General features: G+C 35.5%; 1 protein-coding gene across 1 annotated transcript in view; it reads left to right on the top strand.

Annotated features, from left to right (window-relative positions):
* The window catches only part of TNKS (tankyrase), a 176,230-nt gene that overhangs the window by 85,701 nt on the left and 66,460 nt on the right, over positions 1-24,069 (top strand). The window contains exons 5-8 of the mRNA XM_060001288.1: positions 441-516; positions 21,465-21,559; positions 23,040-23,106; positions 23,413-23,599. Coding sequence (XP_059857271.1) covers positions 441-516; positions 21,465-21,559; positions 23,040-23,106; positions 23,413-23,599 — 425 coding nt within the window. The remainder of the gene's footprint in view (positions 1-440; positions 517-21,464; positions 21,560-23,039; positions 23,107-23,412; positions 23,600-24,069) is intronic.

Below are 24,069 nucleotides of genomic sequence, written 5' to 3'. Positions count from 1 at the left end.
TCTGGAAATTTTTCTAGCCAAGCTTGAATGAGGGGCATGAAGTAAATGTTAAAATTCTCACCCATTTTCTTTTGTTCTTGTTCATTTATAATTTAATTGATTAGCTTTTTACAGCATTTTATATGTGTTTTTAACTCCAGTGTTTTAGATCACTTATCAGAGTAAAGTTTGTTTGTAATTAAGAAGGTGACTTTATGCAGATAAATAAAACAAAAATGTAGAAAGCTACCTTATCTATGATATACCACTGGATGATGATTAACAGGAATTATTAGGAATATATTGATTGAATTGAATAAAGCAAAAGAGATTCATTCAGAACCATATTAAAGAAATCAAAGCAAGCCCATATCATTTTCTACTCTCTTGTAAAAAATATCCCTAAACATTCATAAGAAGTGCTATAATTTTATAGGAATTGACTTACTACCTTTTTGTAGGAGTGGTAATGAAGAAAAACTAATGGCTTTACTGACTCCTCTAAATGTGAATTGCCATGCAAGTGATGGGCGAAAGGTAAGTCATTTAAAATATAATATTCCCCTTCAGTGATTTCTTTTTGCTTTACAGTTAAAAATTTTAAAGTTGGCATATATATGTGTATATACATATATATACACACACGTATATATACATACATATATATGGTTGTATTTTACTGGTACCTTTTAACTGTAAAATGAAATGCTGCTGTGACATGTTCATAGAGCTGGTGAAGCATGGATCTTAAGCCTTTTCTCTTAAATGTCAGACACTGAAAGTTATTTGTTAAATGGAACTGCAGCTTTTTTAGCGATTAAAATTATAACAACATATATTATTTTCTGTGTATGATAATGGAAATTAGAGATATTTGTTTACATCCTAATTACCCATCTTGGTTAGGATATAATTTTTATTTCTTTTTGGCAGAGGAAAATTTGTTTGCTAGGCAACCAACACTTTTTCCATTTAAAGCTGAGAAAATGCTAATGATTTTTTTAGGTCTATTGTAACGGCCCTGCTTTTTTTTTTATTGGCTAAGTTTTCATCGTTATATATTGAAAGAAAGTATTAAAGCAGAGAAAAATATTCTGTATTAATATACAGTTGTCATAAATGTAAGGTAATATATAAAATATGCAGTGGTATCTTCATTATCTGCTTCAAATTCTTGCTGAATAGAGACTGAAAATGTAATCCTTTATAGCCTTTGGTATCTGACCGCAAAGTTTTGCAGTGATTTGCCTTATAGATATGGAAAAACAAAACACTTTGTACTATAAAGTCTTTTTTAAAATGTTGGTTAATTTTTTAATGTTAAAGGATGGCTTTTATATTTTTAAAACCTAAAACATTTTTAAAGTTACACTGCAGATATTGAGGAATTTCTTGTACCTAATAATTAAAGAATTAATTCCTTTGGAATTATTTATATCAAAAATATACTATGGAAAGTATCAGGATGGATGGTACCCCTTAGAAATAATGAACTGTTTTGCTTTTAAAAACTCATTTTTCTCTGAGTGATAATTTTATAGATTAAAATTATTCAGCTTTCCTTTCACTTTTTTCCCTATACTAATGAAACACATATAATAGTGGCATTGAATTGAATCCTTCCAAATATATGTTGTTATTGAAGATGGCTTGTATATTATTTCACATAGCCTAATGAATGTTTAGTTTCTCTGGATAATTTGGAGAGAGACTTGTACTTTCATGGTAGGTTAAATTATGTATATATAAAGCTATAAATTAGCAAAGATTTACTTGGTACTATTAATGACTTTTGGGAGATGTTTTTAAATGGTTACTGCTCATTTTCCCTTCAATTTTGAAGTTGCTTTGGGAGTTTTAACTTCCTTGAGTTACTTTGAGTTCCAGATTTTGTTTGGATCCTTTTAGTAGATAAGGCGACTTTTATCACTATGCAGAAAGAACCCTTCTTATCTGTAAATGCAGGTATATCTTTAGACAGAGCTCTTTGAGAGCCCAGCCTACTTCAGTTTTCCACAGCCATTTTAATATTCCAAAATTTATGTGAGATTACTATAACAGGAGTCAGTTTCCATCCCAGCCTCATTCTCCCATCCTTACCCTTATACCTTGACAGCCCCATTCCTAGCTCAGTAAATCAAAATAATTAAGGAGTGTGAACACTGATAATTAACAAATTACCTCTTCTCCTTGCTTCAGTCCCTACACAAATATGTAGAACTTCTTTATTTTTCCTTCTCCCCAAAGGAGGATACACTTCCTTGATTCCTGTAGCTGAAACTAGCATATTCCTCATTCAAATTCCTATGGCTCCTTTTCTGTATTACTCTATGGCATTTACCGCAGAGTTCTTGAATTGTGGTTATTCATACGTATCTTTTTCTTCTACTTGGCTATTAGCTCTCTTTTGTACCGGACCAAGCCTGGCATTTTGCATGTAGCAGAAACTTAGGCTACGAATATGCTCCCAGATGAACATAATTTTATCCTTCGAGTGAAAAAAATCATCTGTGCTCTTTGCCAGTTAGAAAATTAACTCAGAAGTATATGAATGGGGAATTGTATATTTTCTGTTATTATATATTATTACTAGTATTATTTTATCAATTTATTTTTGAGTAATTGTACCACAAGGGAGAATTATATATTTTAATGTGTAGAACATTTTTAAGTACATGTCTCAAATATTACTATTATACTGAAGGTTTCACAACATATAAATAATGTAATAATTTTCCAAAATATGCTCCTATACTTTTTTAGATTATCAATTTTCTCAAATTAGATAGAAAAAGAAAATTAGACTTAAGCGTTTATTAGGTTTTGGTGCTATGCATATAATATAAAAAATCATTCAAAATTGTTCATCAGAATGCAAATAAAATTTCATGTTTAAAATTGAATAATGTTCATATTTAGATATTACCCTTGTTTATGGCACAGAGCAATTCTTATTAGATATGCCAGTTGCAGTATAGCCGTGAAGTGGTAGATATTGTGGGTGCTGATGGAGATTGGGAAAAGATTCTTTAGTTATGACAGTCTCTTTTGTTTTCTTGCTATTAATATCAAGAGGATGTGTAAGCAAATCTAGCTGCTGAATTACAAGTCAATCTTATATATTTAGTATTTTTCCAGGCCATTAGCATGTGTTTATCTAGAATTAGGAAGTCAGATTGTATATAAACAAGAGGATACAGGTACTTTACATGTATAATAAATTAGTCAGGTATATGAAGTTTTATTTCTTGAATTTGCATTTTAGAACACAGTGCAGAATTAAATTCATTTTTAGCAGGTTTTTAAATGACTGTATCAATGCTTAACCGAATCCTTGCCTGTCACTGTTTTTACTACGATTCCTGGTTTGTAAATTTTAAAAGCCCATGGAAGTGTCAATTTTGTAATGTTTTTAGAAAAGCAATGTTCCTTATACACTAACTAGTGGGTGGAGAAATTGCCTAGATATATGTGGGGGGTTTAGATGTCAGCATTCCTTTTCCAAGTGGTACGTGGGCTTGTACAGTGACACTGTAAATTTAAATAGTCTCTTAATTCTGTACTGTGACCTGATGGTTATCCCATTAGGTAATATCTCAGTGGTTAAAATTTTTATTTCCCACAGACATTTGTTTTTATAACCTGTAGAATCTGAAAATAGTGAAGTACCAATAAGGTTTTAAGTAACTTACGTGGTTATATTTTGCTTTTATTTGACATGTAAATCAAAGCAGAGCTTGACTGCTCTAGAAATTTCCAGGTGTTGTTGTTTTCCCTAAAAAGCAAAGGCAGAAACATTTTTTGTAATGTTTTGTTCTAAAATGCTACTTTCATACAATTACACACCTGTTCTAATGCTGGCCACTTTAGAAACATAGGGTCATAGATATAATTTATTGTTCTTCTGTCTCCTGCCCATTGTGATTAGGCATAGCGTTCCATAGTTTCTTATTTTGAATTTCAGCGACCAGTTCCTTAAAACAGATTGCTTCCTTTCTGTAATTCCTATATTTTCAAACTTAGATGTCTTGTCCTTTGATCTCTCTTTACAGCATGTTCTATCATGATCAGACATCTTGTTAGCAATTATCCGAATATTCTGGTCTTGTTTGCTATATAAATTTGAGATGGTGATCGTCTCTTGTTTTGCAATATTAATTTTTATAAGGATACCTTTTTACAATGAATGAAAATAAGTATTTGAATACATCTCAGATGATTCCAACACTCAGCCCTCTTCAGAGTTCTTTTAAGTCCCTTTCCTGGCTGCCTTTATCCCCTTCCAAAATAAATGTCCTAAATTTATGCCCTCCTTATAACAAGGAATAGGTTGGAGTTTGGCATTACTGTACATATTCCTAAATAGAAATAATATGTATCTTTGCATGCATTTACTATGCATACTATTGCTGTAATTGTATGTCACCAAATATTGAAAGTAACTAATGGTTGGTTGGAATTTTGTTTTTATTATAAAATATTCAATGTTATGGTAGTTTCTTTCTGCTCCTTTTGTTCATTCAGTCAGCACTCAATACATGCCATGTATAGGTCACTGTGCTAAGTGTCATGGGAGATAACTGTGTGTTTAATGGTATTGGTTCACAAGGAGCTCAAAATTGTTAGAATGATGAAGACATAATCCAGGACATTGAAGCCAGTGCCTAAAAAACTATGATTCCTTTTGCTGTGATACAAAGTGTAGATTTAAGGTGAGATTTTTTTTCTTGCTCTTTTATTTTTAAAGCATTAGTATTTAGACATGTATGCTCTTCTGTAAGAAATCACAAATTTAGATGAAAGGCAACTGGAGGAGCATGATTTAAATTCAGAAAGATTAACTGAAGAGTTTCTCTAAATGTCAGATTTCTACTGTGTAAATGTTTGCTTCCATAAAATAGTTAATAATGAATAAGACTCTGGAAATGGAGAACAGTAAAGTGTTTAAAAACTATTTTTTAATAGAGATCAATCAGAAATAAAGTAGAATTTAGTACCATCCCTTGTAGATACCATAAAAAACTATGTGATATAGTCGAGCAAATAGGCTTTGAGGCCAAACAGATGGATTCTGTTCTCTGCTCTTCCACTTTCTAAGTGTGTGACTATGGCTCTACAGTTTTCAGTGTATCCTTTACTAAATGGGGATAATGATACCCATTCCACAAGACATTTGAGAGGATTAAATGAAATAATGTGATAAATGTAGCACATAGCAGAACTTCAGAAACTTAGATCCCTACTCCTCTGCTACATTTTTTGCTTTTGAGCGTATTTAGAATGGACACATACATACTTCTGAGTACTTCTGCATCCCCCACTTCTCCACTTAAATTATCTTTATTACCAAGCTCAGTCCCAGGTGGCATTTGGATAAAACGTAGGTTACCAGGTAATCTACAAAGCATACAATCGAATTAATTGTCTTGGAACTTGGTCTTTGTCTCCTCCCCACCCCACATCACATTTAATAAATTAAATTTGTTTATTTTTGCAGCTTATAAATTCAGAAGTGTGTTCATAAGATACATATACCCATTTTTTAAGAATATATTTATTAAAAATTAATATCCAGCTGAAAATAATGCCACAACATTCATTTGAATTCCATAAAGCACATCCAGTGTAGCACAAAGAATATGTAGGATTAATGCAATGGTTTTTGCAATTTATACTTAAATTTTAGGGTTATGTGAATTTGTCATATTCTAATACAGTATTCTTGGTTAACACCTCCCTCCTTCAGTGTAAGTCTTCTCTAAATATTTTGCTGGAGCAGGATTTTAACAGTCCTCATGTTGTTACTTTGACAACCCCTCGATGAACCGGGCCTCTCATTATTTATGCTCTTGTCTAGTCCCCTCCCACACAGACTGTGAACTAAGCCTGGGACTGCTTTGATGAATAAAATGAAGTAGAAGTGATGCCATGCCAGGTTTAGGACTAGCCCTTGGAATTGGCCTGGTAGCTGCAGTTTCTTGCTTTTGGAATACTCTTTCTTGGATCCCAGCTGCCATGCCATGAGGAAGCACAAGCAGCTGTATGGAGAAGTTCATGTGGGGAAGAACTGAGGCCTCTAGCCAAAGACCCACCAAGCTTGGTTAAGCCTCTAGATGACTAACTCTCCACGTGTCCTAGACTTTTAGCCTCAGCTGAGTGTCCAGTCCAGCCTCCAGGTGACACCAATTGTCCTAACACCTAGCTCATACCACATAGAGCAGAAGAGCCACCCAGGGTGGTTTGTTATGTAGTAATAGCTAACTGAAATACCCCTGCTATAAGAAAGTATTGAGTATAACTCAATGCATATTGTCTATTGGTCAAGAAAGTTTGCGTCATTTCTCAGGCAGATTACTGAAAATGGTTCTCTCACAGCTGCTTGGAAGAATAAGTGAAGATTTTTAAACAAATCACCAAACATATTTATTTCTTTTGATATGTTCAATTACTTTGTATTTATATCTTACAATTTAAGATTTTTTTTCCCTCAGAAAACAAAAAATAATTTTATGCACATCTTCATGGGTCATGGTGTTGTAGGAAAAAGCAGGAAGTTGAAGCTAGAAGACCAAGTTTTAAGCTAAAATTATTACTAGCTATGTGATCATGGCAAGTTTTATTATATCTCTTGAGTTCTCAGTCTTTTAGCCTAAAAAATAATGGCTTTGGGCCACATGAGCTCCAATTTACCTTTCAACTCTAACATTTTAAGATTGTTATGTATTTTGTTACTTATTTTTCATCAGAGTAAGTAATACAGACTTGGATTATGTAAGAGTCGGCAGATAAAACACTCCTGGTATCTGGAATAAAGTTTATATACAGCCTTTTTCCCCTTTAAGAAAGTGTTAGCATTACCTGAGGGCCCATGCGTGGCTCCCTGTGGCCTTTAGTGGCCTTTATCATCCTTCTCTGTTCTTGCCACATCTTGGTAGATAAAATGTCAGACCATTTTTTAGTGTCCAACTTTTCTGGCTCATAGTTTAGGTGTTACTTGGGATTATAAGAAGGTCAAAATGCAGTAAGTGTGCATTAGGGAACTCTTCAAGTACTTTAAGTTTAATTATATATCTAATCAAATCACTTCTTTAAAGTACATCTTGCTGAACAGTGCATGTCTTAACGGTAATGCAGAAATCCCTTGGAGCAAGTTTTCTTGCCTGCTTACGTTGGGATATAGTGTATAAAATCTTTATGCATGTGTATATTCACTGTGTAACAGTAAGGCCTGAAAATGTCTTTTTTATTTTTCATTAGGGGATCACTACTACTAAAACAGTCTCTATTTTGTCGAGCATGACATGTCTCCTGGTGAGGGTAATTAGTACCCATGCCAACTATGTTCTGTTTTTCTCTTTGAGAAAAGAGTTTTTAGTAGGAAGGGACCTGTGTTAAAAAGCAGGTGGTAAAACTTAGGAATTCAGTCAAGCTCAGCTTAGCCGCCCTCCTCTGGACTTTGGTTTCTCCTATACTCATATCCAAAACCACAAGTTTCCTGCACTTTTCAATATTAGACTAGTTGAGGGATAAAAAAGGAGCGAGTACTAAATCATTTTGCTGGGAACATGATTCATTATTAAAATTTGATTTAGAAGCCAAATTACAAAAGTGATATTTCAGTATATCCTTTTAAAATTGTAAGCATCTAAGTTTAAAGTGCTTCTTCTGACTCTCCAAGTATACCAGACTTTATAGGGTAGGTTAGATTACAGCTGCAGCAGTAGCTTGAAAAACATCCATCTGGCAGAGTGGCAAGGGAATAGGAGATCAGGTAGAAACACAGAAGGTCACTTTATGCTATTGTTGATGTCCTAGTTCTTCAGTGAGTGGAATTGTGTTATTTACATATAGTTATTTATTAATTATTACATAATAAAGGTATTTTAAAACAGCCCTCTAGGACTTCCCTGGTGGCGCAGTGCTTGAGAGTCCGCCTGCCGATGCAGGGGTCACGTGTTCGTGCCCCGGTCCGGGAAGATCCCACATGCCGCAGAGTGGCTAGGCCCGTGAGCCATGGCCGCTGAGCCTGCGCGTCTGGAGCCTGTGCTCTGCAACAGGAGAGGGCACGGCAGTGAGAGGCCCGCTCACCGCAAAAAAAAAAAAAAAAAAAAAAATAGGCCTCTAATGATTATGATTTGATTATGGTCTCTCTGGCTTAAACTGTTTAGTTAATGTCAGTTGACAGTAGATTATTCCGCAAAAAGTTTTTAAATCCTTTTAGTAAAGGGTGAACCTTAGTATGTGAAAAAGGCTTGCTTAGTTACAAAAAGAAGTCTGATGTCAGAAACTCTTCTGGCCTAAGGAAAGGCAGCAAAAAGTGGAGAGTTCATTATGGATTTGAGAACTCTGATATTATCTGTAGCTTTGAATTGGTATTATTAGAAACAGTTGTTTGGCCATAATGTGAAAACAATATAAACAATTAATTTCTTAATTCATTGTGTACCAGTTACCTGGTATCTCAGTTAGCTCGGGCTGCCATACCATACTGGGTTCCTGGCTTGTGGAGGGCTGCCTTTTTGCTGAGAGAGAAAGAGAGCTCTTGGCTCTCTCTTCTTTGTAAGGGGCACTAATCCCATTATGAGGGCTTCTACCCTCATGACCTCATCTAGCCCTAATTACCTCCTGAAGGCCCTGTCTCCAAATCCCATCATGTTGAGGGTCAGGTCTTCAACATGTAAACTGGAAGGGCGGACACACTCACCTGGTTATTTTTGTATGCTACTTTTTTTTTCTTTTTTAAAGAAGTATAATAATTGTTCAGGAAATTTCCCCTCCCCCACCTCTGAAGCATATTCATCCATTCTCTCACTTGCTTAATTAATTTAGAATTATAAAAGGAAATTTCTAAAAGTATCAAGAATCTTAATATCCTTTTTAAAAGAAGGCTATTTTCAGTGACTAATAAGAAAATGTCTTTCTCTGCTAAGAATGGCATCAATAGTAAAACTTTAAAAACACTATAAATACCGTGCATAATTATTTGAAATACATATTGGGTAGTCAAATTAGTAAATTTGGAAATAGACTAAATATAAAATACTTCATATGTTGATTTTCCTTTTGTAAAGATGCTTTAATTTTTCAGTAGTAACATGGTAATACCCTACTCTGAATACCATAAAAATTCCCCTAAAGTAATCTCCTAGTGTCTGAGAGGGTTCAATACCCATTAGAATTGGGTAAGGAGGCTTCCGCAGGGAATAGAGCTAGAGACCTCTGCTCCTGGCCGCCTTTGGCTGCTGAATTCACATGTGCAAACTCAGAAATGTCAGGACTCGATCACTGAAGGAACTTTGAGGTAACAGCATGTCTCCCAAGCCCTAGAGCTCTGAAGCACACTACAATCAGATAACAGAATTTCTCATTCTCTAGTTTATACGGTTAAAATGACTGTCCAAGGATCTAAGGTGGAATGATTTCCCCATAAATAATCTTTAAATGACAATTGGTGGACTTGTTTCCTTGTAATTCCAGAATAAGTCATCTATCTGTTGAACGTTAGTTAGAATCTTTGATGTTTAGATTTGAAAACTTAAGATTGTAAATATTAATTATAAAAAGGAATTCATGTGAGGTTTGAGTAGTGTGAAAACTTTTCTTTTGAAAAGTATAAGACATCAGGTTACTGTCAGACCAAGAAATTTGATGTCCATAAAGTCTGCCAGCTGTTTCTCATTAAGCAATGCAAAATTAATGTTGCACCTTCTGAAAGTGCTAAGCATTCTTTTTTCTTTCCCATATAAACCCTATGAGAGGACACTAGAAACTCATTTTCATGCATACATTTCAATTCTTCAGCTGATTCTGAGGCTGAAAAAGAGAAACACAAATTTCTGGCTGTTGAAGAATCCCCTTGGAGTTTCCACAATGATAATGTTGAGTTAAAATTTAATTAAGTTGGCATTCAGAGCTTTACCCTCACAAAATTACCCTGTGGATTACCCGCTCTTTATTGTCTGTTCATTTCCTTTCCCCTATCCTTCTCTTCCCCATACATAAGACTTAAAGTAAGGATAGTCCTTTATAGACTCATTTTAAAAAATAAACTTTTACTATATAAGGCAATTGAAGTACAGAAATTTTGTTTTATGAGATATTTCATAAATTCTACAAATTTTCAAATGCCTTAGGTTCCTTCCTAAAGATGACTACATATGTTACTTTGGAAAAGCATACTCTTTGAGACTAAAATATCAATCATTATTCTACCTCACAGAACTTTATTTGGAAGAGGACTTAAATGCCAACTAGTCCAACCTCCCAGTGCAATGCTGGAAGCTTTACTGTAATGCTGACAGGTTGTCATCTGGCTCTGCTTGAATGCATAGCCAGACCATATCTGGATTTAGCACCAAACTTAGGGTTTCACAATTTAAGGAGGGATGGTGACCAGGAAGGTAGTCAAGAAATTATTCTGGAAGAAGCAGTTGAATCAATTGGAGGGATTTAGTTCAAGAAAAGACCAAATGACTGTTAGAGATACATAGAAAAATCCAGCACTAGGAAAGAAGCAGGTAAATTTTCTTCTCCAGTTTCAATATTCTGTTATTCCTCCACGTCCCCTGATGCTTATTATTATTATTATTATTATTTGTGGTATGTGGGCCTCTCACTGTTGTGGCCTCTCCCGTTGCGGAGCACAGGCTCCGGACACGCAGGCTCAGCGGCCATGGCTCACGGGCCCAGCCGCTCCGTGGCATGTGGGATCCTCCCGGACCGGGGCACGAACCCGTGTTCCCTGCATTGGCAGGCGGACTCTCAACCACTGCGCCACCAGGGAAGCCCTATTTTATTTTATTTTTTGGCTGCGTTGGGTCTCTGTTGCTGCTCCTGGGCTTCCTCTAGTTGCGGCAAGCAGGGACTACTCTTCGTTTCAATGCGCGGGCTTCTCATTGTGGTGGCTTCTCTTTGTTGTGGAGCACGGGCTCTAGGCGCGCAGGCTTCAGTAGTTGTGGCACACAGGCTTAGTTGCTCTGCGGCATGTGGAATCTTACCGGACCAGGGCTTGAACCTGTGTCCCCTGCATTGGCAGGCAGATTCTTAACCACTGCGCTACCATGGAAGTCCTCATGCTTATTATTTTAAATAACTTCTTTTGTTAAGAAGTCCTACATTTCTAGGGAACCCTCCTACACTGTTGGTGAAAATGTAAGTTGGTGCAGCCACTATGGAGAACAGTATGGTTTCTTAAAAAACTAAAAATAGAGTTAACATATGATCCAGTATTCCCACACCTGGGCATATATCCAGAAAAGATGAAAACTTTAAGTCGAAAAGATACATACACCCCAATGTTCATAGCAGCACTATTTACAATAGCCAGGACATGGAAGCAACCTAAATGACCATCAACAGATAGATGAATGGATAAAGAAGATACATACATACAGTGGAATATTACTCAGCCATAAAAATGGATGAAATAATGCTATTTGCAGCAACATGGATGGACCTAGAGTGAAGTAAGACAGAGAAAGACAAATATCATATGATACAAATTGTATGTGGAATCTAAAATGAACTTAATTACAAAACAGAAATAGACTTACAGACATAGAAAACAAACTATGGTTACCAAAGTGAAGAGGCAGGGGAGATATAAATTAGGAATTTGGGATTAACAGTACTATATATAAAATAGATAAACAACAAGGACCTAGTGTATAGCACAGGGAACTATATTCAATATCTTGTAATAACCTATAATGGAAAAGAATCTGAAAAAGGATATATATGTGAATCACCTTGCTGTATGCCTGAAATTAACACAACAATGTAAATCAACTATACTTCAAATTAAAAAAAAAAAAAGTCCTACCTTTCTGGGGCATTCATCCAACAGTATGGTCACACTCTCAGTATTGATAGGGTTTGATCTGAGTGCTGAGTTGAGTCAGAACTACCAAAGTAATCCCTGCCTACCAAGAGTAATTCTTCCTGCCTCTCAGCCATACTGATCCATTTCTGAACATACTATCATACTATCTAGAACCTGAGTGCCCAGCCAAAGGAAAGGAAGGAAGGCAGAATGAGAGTTCTGAAGTCAGACTTACCTGCATATGATCTCTGACTGTGCTATTAACTTGCTGTATTAACCCCCCTGTTTCTCAGTTTCCTCATTTGTTATATGGAGGTAATAATAGTTTCTAGTTCTGGTAGTAGTTGTGTAAAGTAAACAAGTTAATACATAGAAAGTACACAGTAGATTTTAGCTGTTATTTCAATAAAATACTTGGTATTTTCAAAATGTTTTTATATGTTTTATTTCATTTTAGCCAGAAAATAACACTGTGAGGAAGCCAGTACTATTGTTACCCAACTCCCTCCCATTACAGAGATAGTGACTTCAAAACATTAATACGTTAAACACTGTTAGGTTGTAGGAGTAATATGTCTATTTATGAAGCTAGTCCTGATTTAATCTGCTGTGATGGGACCGTATCTATTATTAGGTGTATTTAGCTCTAGGCACTGTGCTTTAGAGAACTGTTGACCAAGAATCCCAGGACCAGAAAAAAAGACTCATGATGGGAAAGAAGTCATTATTATTAGAGGATCTAGTAAAGTGTATTCTGTAGAAGAGACAAGTTAAAGGAGATATAGTTTGGGGGGAAGGTGTGAATAAAGTATCTTTTTAAAATTTTATTTCTACTTTGGTTCATCAATTTTCATTCTCCAGATAGTTTCTCTTTTAAATTATTATTAGAATAGCCCAAGAGTTGAGAAACTTCAAGGAGACTGTCTAATCTTTATTATGGTACTACTTAAAATACCTCTTCAGAAGACAGGCATCAGCGATGAGATATATTTATTTCCATGCACTCATGCCCGTATTGATTCTCTAGCTTTTAATTTGGCTTGATTCTGATTTAAGTATCACTGTCTCAAAGAACTTCTTAGCTGTACCTCACAAGCCGATTAATCATGTCTCTGTGCCTAAAAGAAATTTAATAAGCTCTGATTATGCAGTTATTATATCTTCCTGGGAGTTTTGTATTAAAGGCTGATACAGTATTTTATTTGTAGAAGGGGAACACTGATCTATCTTAACCAAATGATAAGTTTGAATGAGATGTGTTTTGTTAAGATAACCAGAGCAGAGCTGGAACATTTGTAAATGTCCATTTATAAGGTGATGGTTAAATAATTACGATGCAGCTACACGATGGAAATACTATCCAGAGAATAAGATAGACCTCTATGTGCTAATATTTTGAGAGAAGAAAAGCAAATTGCAGAAGGAGAGTTGTCAGTATTGTAGAAAAAGAAAGAAAGGAGGGACAAAGACTGTCGTAGATTTGGGGAAACATAACGGCCCAATAACCAAATGTATTCTTCCTGACATCCGGCAAATGAACTTTTAAAAGTTTTTGAGACAGACAGGAAATTTGAATACTGACATGGGCATTAGATGATACCAAAGATTTACCACTATTTTATTAGATGTAATAATATCGGGGTTTTTTAAGAAATTGCCCATAATTTTTAGAGGCACCTACAGAAGTATGTAGTGTCTTGAATTTGCTCCAGAATACTTCAGTGGGGAAAATAAAAGAGATAACAGAAGCCAGTGTAACAAAGTCTTAATAATAAGTGATTGTTGAATCTGGGTGATGAGTACATGGATGTTCAGGTGAACACTGAAAGATCTGAGCAGATGATAAAGTTTTATGATTCTTCTCCTGATTTGGTAAAGTAGTAAGTCTTGCCTTATTCTGAATGCATGTGTGCCCTTGCAGGTGGGCACACACACACAGACACACACGCTACTTTCTGACTTGGGACAGCTCCGGAAACCAAGAAACTCATTCAGCATTAAGCCTAGCTAGAGTAGGGTGATCAACAATCCCAGTTTTCCTGGGATGCGTGGCTTTCCTGAGACTAAGAATGTCTCGGGCAAACCAGGATGAATTGGTTAGCCTAATCTGAAAAATTCAGGAGGATTTGATCTAGGTCAAAGTGGAAATCTTAAAGAAAACCTCAGTACACTACACATCATGCAGTTAGGCAGCTCTCTGATGACTTACATCCTGGCTTCTCAGTTGTGGTTTTGTTCTTTCCTAGGGAACGCTTCAAACATCACACAGGCCTGTGTTGAAATGTGGTGTAAATCTTTCACACAAATTCAAAATCAAATTCACCAAGCTGGATTATTCATATCCCCTGTTCTCTTTTATTAACGTAAATCAAAAGCTAACCATAACTTTCATTTCTTTTTTTACTAGTATGAGACACTGTGTTAAGCCTTCTAACGTAAAATTAAGATATGCTGTTCATTCTCAATGAGCTCACAGTGGATTAGAGGAGACAGACACATAGGTATTTAACTATATGATTTCATGACAAGTGTTACAGTAAAAGATTGTGGCAAATAGTTTTAAGACTGTCTTTGGCAATCTTTTTAGTGACCACTTTTTGTTGCAAAAGTACTGTCCAAAGACAGAATAAGAGGAAAGGAGATATTTATCTGGAGTACTGGTATTTTGGAATCTCATTTTAAAATCTTGTTTAAGGATTGCCGCAAATTTTGTACAGGCAGACCTCATTTTACGCTTCGCTTTAGTGTACTTCTCAGACACTGTGTTTTTACAGATGGAAGATTTGTGGCAACTCTGCGTTGAGCAAGTTTATTGGCGCCATTTTTCCAGCAGCATTTGCTCACTTCATGTTTCTGTGTCACATTTTGGTGATTCTCACAATATTTCAAACTTTTTCATTACTCTATTTGTTATGGTGATCAGTGGTCTTTGATGTTACTACTACGACTTGCTGAAGGCTCAGATGATGGTTAGCATTTTAATAATGTATTTTTTAACTAAGATATGTACATTTTTTTAGACATAACACTATTACACACTTAACAGACTACAGCATAGTGTAAATATAACTTTTGTATGCACTGGGAAACCAAAAAAATTTGTGACTCACTTTATTGCGATATTCACTTTATTGCAGTGGTCTGGAACAAAACCCACAATATTTCTGAGGTATGCCTGTACTTTATAAAAATAGAACAATAATAATAGCCTTAAGAAATTAAGAATTTTTATAATATTTTATGTTTCTTAGATGAGAAGTGCTGTAAAGATTGGGATATTCTGTCTCTGTGTTAACTTCAAAAGCTTTCTCAGTACTAACAAACTGAGGAACCTTTCCCCAGTACCCAGCAGTCATTTGTGAGATAGCCATGTGTGTTTTGTGTTAAATGCTAAAATTCCCTTAGGATTGAATATGTAACAATACATTTAAATCTTGAGACGTAGTTTTCATGATTTCTTTGCTCAGTAGGAAAAAAATATTTGGAAATTAAATTTTGATATTCTAGGCACATAATAAAATATAGGTCTTCCAAAGGTGATGGCTGCATTGTGTATCTATAGGATTTTCTTGCTTTGATATTTAATCCTTAGGAATACTTTGTCTTCCATTGTTCGGATTTGTTAAGGAGTCATGTGTGAAATTAAATTTAAGTGGGAAAATATTTTGTTATTTGTAGGCCTTTAGTTTTTTTAGCAAATTAATAATTGTGGCAGTTGAGCTGTTTGGAGTGAACCAGAGTGAACGATGAGGTCAGAAAGTTGGAGGTAGTACTGAGAGATTGTCTGTGGCCTTCTAGATCATTGTAAAGACTTCAGCTTTACTTAGAGTGAGATGAAGAGCCATTGGAAGATTTTGAGCTGAGGACCGGAGCATCTAACATTTTAACAGGATCACTCTGCTGCTCTGTTTCGTAGGCTCTCAGAGAATTATGCTGGAAGCAAGGAGGCTGTTACAACCAATCAGCTGAGAGAGGATGGTGCTTAGACCAGGATAGTGACAGTAGATGTGGTGAGAAGTGATGGGATTCTCAAGAGGCTTTGGAGATAAAGCCAACAGAAATAGTCTGATGCAGTGAGCATAGTGTGTGAGAGAAAGATGACAGTCAAGAAAGACTATCAAAGTTTTTGACCTGAGTAACTAAAAGGATGGAGTTGCCATTAACAGCAATAGGAAATTCTGCAGAGTAGCTTTTGGAGGGAATACTAAGAGCTCAGTTTGGGACATGATAAGCATGCAGTGTCTCCTGTATATCCGTAAGGTGATGTCAAGTAGCACGTTAGATTATGAGAGTTTGGAGTTCAGCAAAGAAGACTGAACTGGAGATAGAATTGAGGAGTTGTCAGCATATAAATGTTTAGAGCCCCAAGACTGCATGAGATCACCAAAAGAGTGAGTGTAGATAATGAGGAAAAGAGATCTAAGGACACAGTCCTGGAGTTCTCCAATGTCAAGAAAGTGAGGAGCAACCAGAAAAGAAGTGTGGGTACCTAGGTGTCCTAGGTTTCCAAGGGGAAAACATTTCAAGAAGGAAGAAGTGCTCAGCTATGTCAGATGATGCTGATAGGTAAAGTAAGATGAGGACTGATAAATGACCGTTAAGAAATAACTTCTAAGATACTTAATAAGGTGATAATAAGTAATAACCACCATTTGTTGAGCTTTTTCTATGTGATACTGTATTAGGTGCTTTATATAGTTATCTATAATGCATGAAATAGCCTTATATGGTAGGAATTATAATTCTCATTTTACAGATATTAGAAACCAAGGCTCAGAGACATTAAGAAGTTAGTCCAAAGCCATATACCTTGTAAATTTTGCAGAGGAGGAATGCAAACCCAAGGCTTAAAAGCCTCTACTCACTTCCTTATATTGTGGTGCCTGCACTTCTGTTAAAGTTGCATCCACAGTTTTATAACAGGTTGTCAGTTGTTCCTATTTTAACTATGCATGTATGTGTAGGATAAGTTAATGCATTATTGTATGCTGCAAATCTATATCATAAAAAGCAAAGATAAATGTATATATATAAGTTTATTGTTTCCTATGGCCTGATTCCAAGGAGAAAACTTTGAATTATGAGATTTATTTAAGTAAGGATTCTTTTTTCTGTAAACATTTTACGATATGAAAATATTAGTAATAACATTTCTCTTACAGCAGAATAATATTAAGATGGGTTTTTGATAGAGTTTTTATATTTGCAGTTGTTTCATACTTTATCACCCTACATGTTTTTTATTTTATTCTTTTTTTTTTTTTTTTTAAAGAAGATGTTGTGGGTAGGAGTTTATTTATTTATTTTTGCTGTGTTGGGTCTTCGTTTCTGTGCGAGGGCTTTCTCTAGTTGTGGCAAGCGGGGGCCACTCTTCATTGCGGTGCGCTGGCCTCTCGCTATCGCAGCCTCTCTTGTTGCGGAGCACAGGCTCCAGACGCGCAGGCTCAGTAGTTGTGGCTCACGGGCCTAGTTGCTCCACGGCATGTGGGATCTTCCCAGACCAGGGCTTGAACCCGTGTCCCCTGCAGTAGCATGCAGATTCTCAACCACTGCGCCACCAGGGAAACCCCCTATTTTATTCTTTTTATCGCTCTACATGTTTGACTTTTAAAGTATTCCCAACAAAATATCTGTTTTAAGAATAAAGATGAGGTGTGTAAACTGACAGTGACTGCTGTCTTGTGCACAGTGATGCCTTAAATGTTTGATTCTTGTGTTTGCTAGTTTACAGCCAACACAAAATTATCGAGTAACATGTGTGAGTATTTTACAAATGGGCCTGCTTTCCTTTTTTTTCCAAACCAAAATTACACTCTGTTAATTATCCTAGCATTTAGAAAATTACTCTTATCGTTGCTATGCCATTTGGTAGTTGAGGTATAAAGTTGGCACTATGTGGTAACCATTCACTAGATCACATGATTTTAATTGCTTTGCATCAGAAGATAGCATTTAGTATATAATGTTTAGTGATAAATTTTTTTCTAGAGGAAAAACTCCTGGACTCTTAGTAGTATAAGCTTGTTCAAATCATTGTTTGTTCTCAATTTGTACTTTTTCTTTTTGCTTTATACCATTTCCTCAAATTTATTGCAGGCATTTCACAGATTTTTATGTGCCTTCCAATGATACTATTTAGTTTGCACAGTTAGCATCCACATTGGAATGACTCCTCAGAAAGTTTCATCCTGCTTGTTCTGTACTCACTCTCCCTGTGAGTTCATCCACTCCCATAGCTCAACTACCTCTACTTAGATGCTGCTACCATTTTGCTAACTGACACTGTCATTATCTCCCTCCTAGATTAGTCCTGCAGCCTTCTATTCAGGTCTTCCTGTCGTTAGATTTGCCCTCCCTCTCCAGTTTATTCTCTACTGAGTAACCAGAGTGATCTTTCCAAAACTCCATTCTTAGTCCCATTACCACTAGGGTATCGTATAGGCACTCAAACACAATAAACCCAAACCTCACATTCTCTCCCTTTGGCTTCCCTTTCCTTCCCTTCCCTTCCCTTCCCTTCTCTTCTTCCCTCTCTCCCTCCCTCCCTTCTTCTTTTCCTTCCTCTATCACTGACATTTCCAAACTGGAAGCTGCTATATCCCTTACTACTTATTATCAATTATCAGATTCTAGCAATTCTCCTTCCTAATAGTTTTTGACACTCACTCCTCAACTTCATTTTTTAACAACTGCTCTTTTTCAGGCCTTCTATCACTTTCTACTATTTCAATTACAGAGCCTTCTAGTTTATTTGAGTTATATAAGTTTTAAAATTATACAGATTAAAAATTATATTACCATTTTCAAAGCATTATAGATAATTTTTAGTCTCATAATGATTTTTTAAAATCCAGAAACTAGATATAATTTTTTGATTTGGCCTTCTATATGAACAATTAGTGTGTGTGTATATGTATTCATTCATTTAGGGACTTAGTTTATTTTCAAGAATAAGAAATAAATACTATTATTGACCCAACTATATACAAATAAAATTTTGTAAGAGATACTTAATATGAAAAAAGAAAATCTTTTTGTGCATCAGCAATGAAATTGTCACCTTTTCATTATAATATTAAATGTCAGCTATGTCCTTTGAGAGCTTACTGACACATTGACCATTCATCCAAAGCAGTTACTATCTCTTGAGGAAGCTTCCCAACTGCAGTTTAAAGTCAAATTCAGCCCTGAAAGTGGGCCAAGAAGGAGTGACAGGAACTAGATTTACCTTCCTTCCTGAAACAATTAAAAAAAAAAAACTGGATAAAATATATGAAACTGGTTTTCAGAAGTTGAACATCAGGCAGTACATAGTAGTGATCCTTGAGTGATAGGAATCAAATAAGGTGAGTTCTGTGATTGCTCCAAGTTGCTGCCTAGAAAGAATTTCCAGGCCTTGATGCAGGGAGGGAAAATCCAGGAGGCACCCAGTGGTTTCCCTGACTTGAGAAGATGGAATTAGAAGATTGAGGAGACCAAGGTGGCAAGAGTTAGCAAGGTGGAGGACCAGGGAAGGGAGAGCTGCACAGAGAAGAGAGCTCCAGAGAGCTGCAAAGGATCCCCTTACTATCTTCAGCTGAGTACTGATTGATACAGATATGAGGAAACTACCTGAGGCTGATAAAGGAACCGCCCAAAAGGATTAGAGGTAACAATCCTAGCAACTCACAGAGACTTTAATCATTTCTGTTGCCACCAGCCAGAAGGGACAAACCTCATAATTCATTAGATATCATAGAGTACTCAAAAGGGTAATGCTTCAGTAGAAGGGGAAAATTAGTCCTAGAACAAAGGCTGCTCTGGTCCTGCTTACAAAGCTTAAACACAAGCTTTGAAAACAACCTAACATCTGTACAATTGGAGTCCCCAAAAGAGAGAATGGTAAGAGAGAGGGCAGAAAAAATATTTGAGGAAATAATAGCTGAAAGTTTTACAAATTTGATGAAAACTGTAAATAATAGATCGAAGAAGCTCAGCCAGCCCCAAGCACACACATACACCAAAAAAAGAAGGAAAAAAAAAAAAAAACTGTACCAAGGTACAGCACAAGTCAAATTTCTTAAAGTCTGTGATAAAGAGAAATTATGAATGTATCCAGAACAAAAATCACATGTACATAGGAGTAAGGATAGCATGTAGGCAGATTTCTAGTCTGAAACAATGCAAGCCAGAAGATAGTGAAACAACATCTTTAAAATGTTAAAGGATGGGGAAAATAAGCCCTGAAAATAATTTGGTAGTCCCTAGAGGTATCATTTACAGTAACATTTGACAGGTGTCTGAAGGCAGAAACTTGGATGGGCTGCTTGTTTGATGATTCAGAAATTTTAGTCATCTGTTTTTATATGGCATTTTACATTTTAAAGGTATGTGGGTATATGTGGGAGAAAACTTTTCATGCACTTTTGAAATAGCTAGGATGGGTGGTTTTATCTCCATTTTACATGTGAGGAAGCTGAGCTATGTAGGTAATATAACTTTCAGAGTTCCACAAGTCCAGGACTGTGATCATGTTTCCTGACTTCCTATTCAGGACTCTTTTCCAAACTATCTGACCTCATTATTAGCTGTGTATTGCTCAAAAATAGTTCCTAAACTTAGAGACTGTCAGAACATATAAAATGTATGGAGTGCCTTGAAAGCAGTAATAGCACAGTATTAAGTAATTCTATTGTATCAAAACATGTGAAGAAAATAAATTGAAAATCTTATTAAATCCCAAGGCCCAAAATAGAAGACATGAGACATGGTAGTACATTAAAGTATATTAGACCCTGTGTGAAAAGCCATTACAGTACTGAAACTTTAAATAAATGAGCAGAGATGGGAAAATTGCTATGGTTGCAAAGAAACTTTTAATTAAAGTAATGTTATTTCTGATTTTTTTTAAAAGGTGAGGACACGTTTGATTATTTTAATTATCATATTATATGTGAGCAGAGCACCTTTTAATAACTTGGTTCAAATTAAAATGTGGCAGAAATTAGTTGGGAAGAAACTTTATTTTCCTCCTGTATTTATACTGCATATGCAGTACATAAAATAGAAGAATTATATACTATCTTGGCATATTTCATCGTATCCAAGATAGGAAATTAATTCTGACCCATTACTAGCAACCTAATGGAATGAATACGGTCCATTGTCTTTTTTGTTTCCACTAGAATTTCTTCAAATATTCTTCAGAGATGATTTTCAGCTTTTCCTATTAAAGAGAAATTTTGACAGCCAGCTCTTTATGATAGAATTGGGATTGAAAAGTTAGAATTTGAAAGGTGGACAGGATGCAAGTAACATAAAGAAGAATGTTTCCAATTATGAGCAATATGAGCCCCGACATGTCTTCCCAGAACAGTAGGAATGGTCCATGATGGAAAGAAATTAAGAAATAATGTGGAATAGGTAGGGTAGGGCTTGATAACTGAAGGCCTTGGAAAACCAGTAGGAGAAGTAGGTGAATGGCACTGAAGTTAGAATTTACTCCTGAGATGAGTGAATTGTCTCTCATCCAGTTAGGAAATAGGAATTTTTGGCACTTCACCTCAGTATTTTCTGTGTATGTTAACACTCATTGTCTTTAAATAAATAAATACAGATTAGATGCCAAAGCAACAATTATTTACCTGAAGAGGGGGATACATTTTTCTTTCTCTTTTCTATCTAGTCAACTCCTTTACATCTAGCAGCGGGCTACAACCGAGTTCGGATCGTTCAGCTTCTTCTCCAGCATGGTGCTGACGTGCATGCAAAAGACAAAGGGTACGTGTATCAGCGTATTTCCTGTAGTGGTTTCATTCATGGATATTTACTCTTTGTTTTCAACATCTGATACACTAAAGTTTTTGAGCACTAGACAAAGTCTTATATCCCATTGCCTTACAGCTTGTGTAGCATTTTAAGAATGTTCACGGTGATTTGACTTAATTTTCATGTTCCTACTAATTAAGGATTCTTCTCATAACAATTTCCTAAATTAGTTTAATTTTACTGTATTCTATTATTTGAAGTTAAAATTTGTTTCTCTCAATTGCAATTACTATTTTTCAACTCTTAAGTTACACTGTAGAAAGATAGATAAATAAAAAATTCTGATAATCCAGTAACATAACTATCCTATTTATCAGGTATGAAAGGACCATCTCTTACTAATAAACTAAAATCATAAGTATACGTAAGTATACAATATTCTGATTTTATCCTGATGAAATCTTGGCCATCTAAACTGAGAAAACCTAAAAGGTCCTTATGAAGGTTGATATGGGAGAGAGGTATCTGGGAACCAAGAAAGCAGTATATCATTTATTTTATGAATAGGTGCATTTTGGAAACCTTTGTACCACTTTCCTAGCTAACCTCCAGGGACATGTGAATTGGGTCTGCTAGCCTATGTGATGGGCTAACATTTCTCATTTATGCCACTTTAATATCTAAAAGATAATTGACCTGACTGCCCAGATGAAGTAGTGTTCATATTACACTGATGAGCAGCATAAAGAAAAGAAGCCCTGGAGCAGGCTTTTGTTCACTTTGCCCCTCTCCATGTCAGGAAACACAGACAAGAAGAAAGAGCTCAGTACTTGAGACAGTTCTCAGAAGAGGAGTCCATCATTTAAAATCTGCTCTTTTTGGTGCTCTTTCTCTCTTGCCTGCGCCAGGTTCTGTGCCACATGTGAATGGTGTTCCCATAGTATAGGGGCACAAATGCCTGATGCTCTTGTAAATCTCTTTTCCTTTGTGCATGTCTGAAAGCAGATGGTGTACAATAGGTGAGTCCTCAAGATAAGTACACCACAAAAAAGAGGGTCTTTGACTCATGCAGAATGATAACTCGGATATGCAAATTGTAATAGTTTGGATATTGAATTCTTATGCTGGAAATTACCATGAAAGTGAAATAAAATGGTAGGAATATTTCAATTCACTATCAGTTAACATGTATTTTCTATATACACTTACTATATAAAGCATGCGATTTTCAATTAGTACATGCACTTCTTCCTTTTACCAAAATGCTTTTCTAATTGGTGCTTTTATCATTATATTTAATGACATACATAAAACAAGATAAATACAAAAGGTTGAGCATTAGTTATGCTTTGTATTCTCTTATTTAATACTTCAAAATATTTTAAACATAATTGTACTAGGATTTATTAGATTTTGTTTCTTAGCACTTCTTGGATAAATGACTCTAAGTTCTTTGAAATGTCAGTATTTTAATTGGCCTTTTTCCATTTAGTGGACTTGTTCCTCTCCATAATGCATGTTCATATGGGCATTACGAAGTCACAGAACTGCTACTAAAGGTAAGAGAAATTAAAAATATTGAATATTATTTGCTTTTTTTTTTAACTCATCATGAGCTTTCATGCGGGTTTTTTGCCAAGATTTTTAAGATAATAAAATTGTTTTTTTTTAAGGTTCACCATTGCCTTAAAATTTTTTAATTATTCAGCTTATTTTAAACTATTTTTTTAAAGCTGAAATTAAAGAAATTAAAACAATTGTTGACATTTCAGAGTTATAACTGAAATTTACAGTCAAATAAGCGAGTTTGTTTTTGATCCAGTGAAATGATTAGTGACCTATAACTTTTTTTTTTCTCAATTCAGCATGGAGCTTGTGTTAATGCTATGGATCTCTGGCAGTTTACCCCACTCCATGAGGCTGCTTCCAAGAATCGTGTAGAGGTCTGCTCTTTGTTACTTAGTCATGGTGCCGATCCCACTTTAGTCAACTGCCATGGCAAAAGTGCCGTGGATATGGCTCCAACGCCTGAGCTCCGGGAAAGATTGACTTGTATGTATTTATATCCTAAAGTCAACATTGCTTGTTGTAAATTGTAATATCTTTCTTTTTTTTAATATTAATTAATTTATTTGGTTGCGTCAGATCTTAGTTCCAGCTCACCAGTTCCTTAGTTGCAGCACGTGGGCTCTTTAGTTGTGGCATGCGTATGGGATCTAGTTCCCCGACCAGGGATTGAACCCAGGCCCCCTGCATTGGGAGTGTGGCATCTTAACTACTATTCCACCAGGGAAGTCCCTAGAATATCTTATTTTTGTTATTAGGGCTGTTGTTTTGTCTAACTTAGATAATAGACTTCTATTCTTACATGTTCACTAGTTTATTATCCTCTTTTCTTATCATTACTTTTCTTTTTGAATTCTACAGGAACCTCACATACATATACTATGTTTATTTTGTGTTTATTGAAGCCTAATTCTAATTCATGTGTTAAGTAAGGCTCCTTTTTTATTTTAAAGATA

Source organism: Delphinus delphis, chromosome 21 (genome assembly GCF_949987515.2).
Source record: "Delphinus delphis chromosome 21, mDelDel1.2, whole genome shotgun sequence".
Taxonomy (NCBI): Eukaryota; Metazoa; Chordata; class Mammalia; order Artiodactyla; family Delphinidae; genus Delphinus; species Delphinus delphis.
The sequence above is the reverse complement of the archived record's forward strand: the minus strand, read 5'-3'. Positions and strand labels throughout refer to the sequence as shown.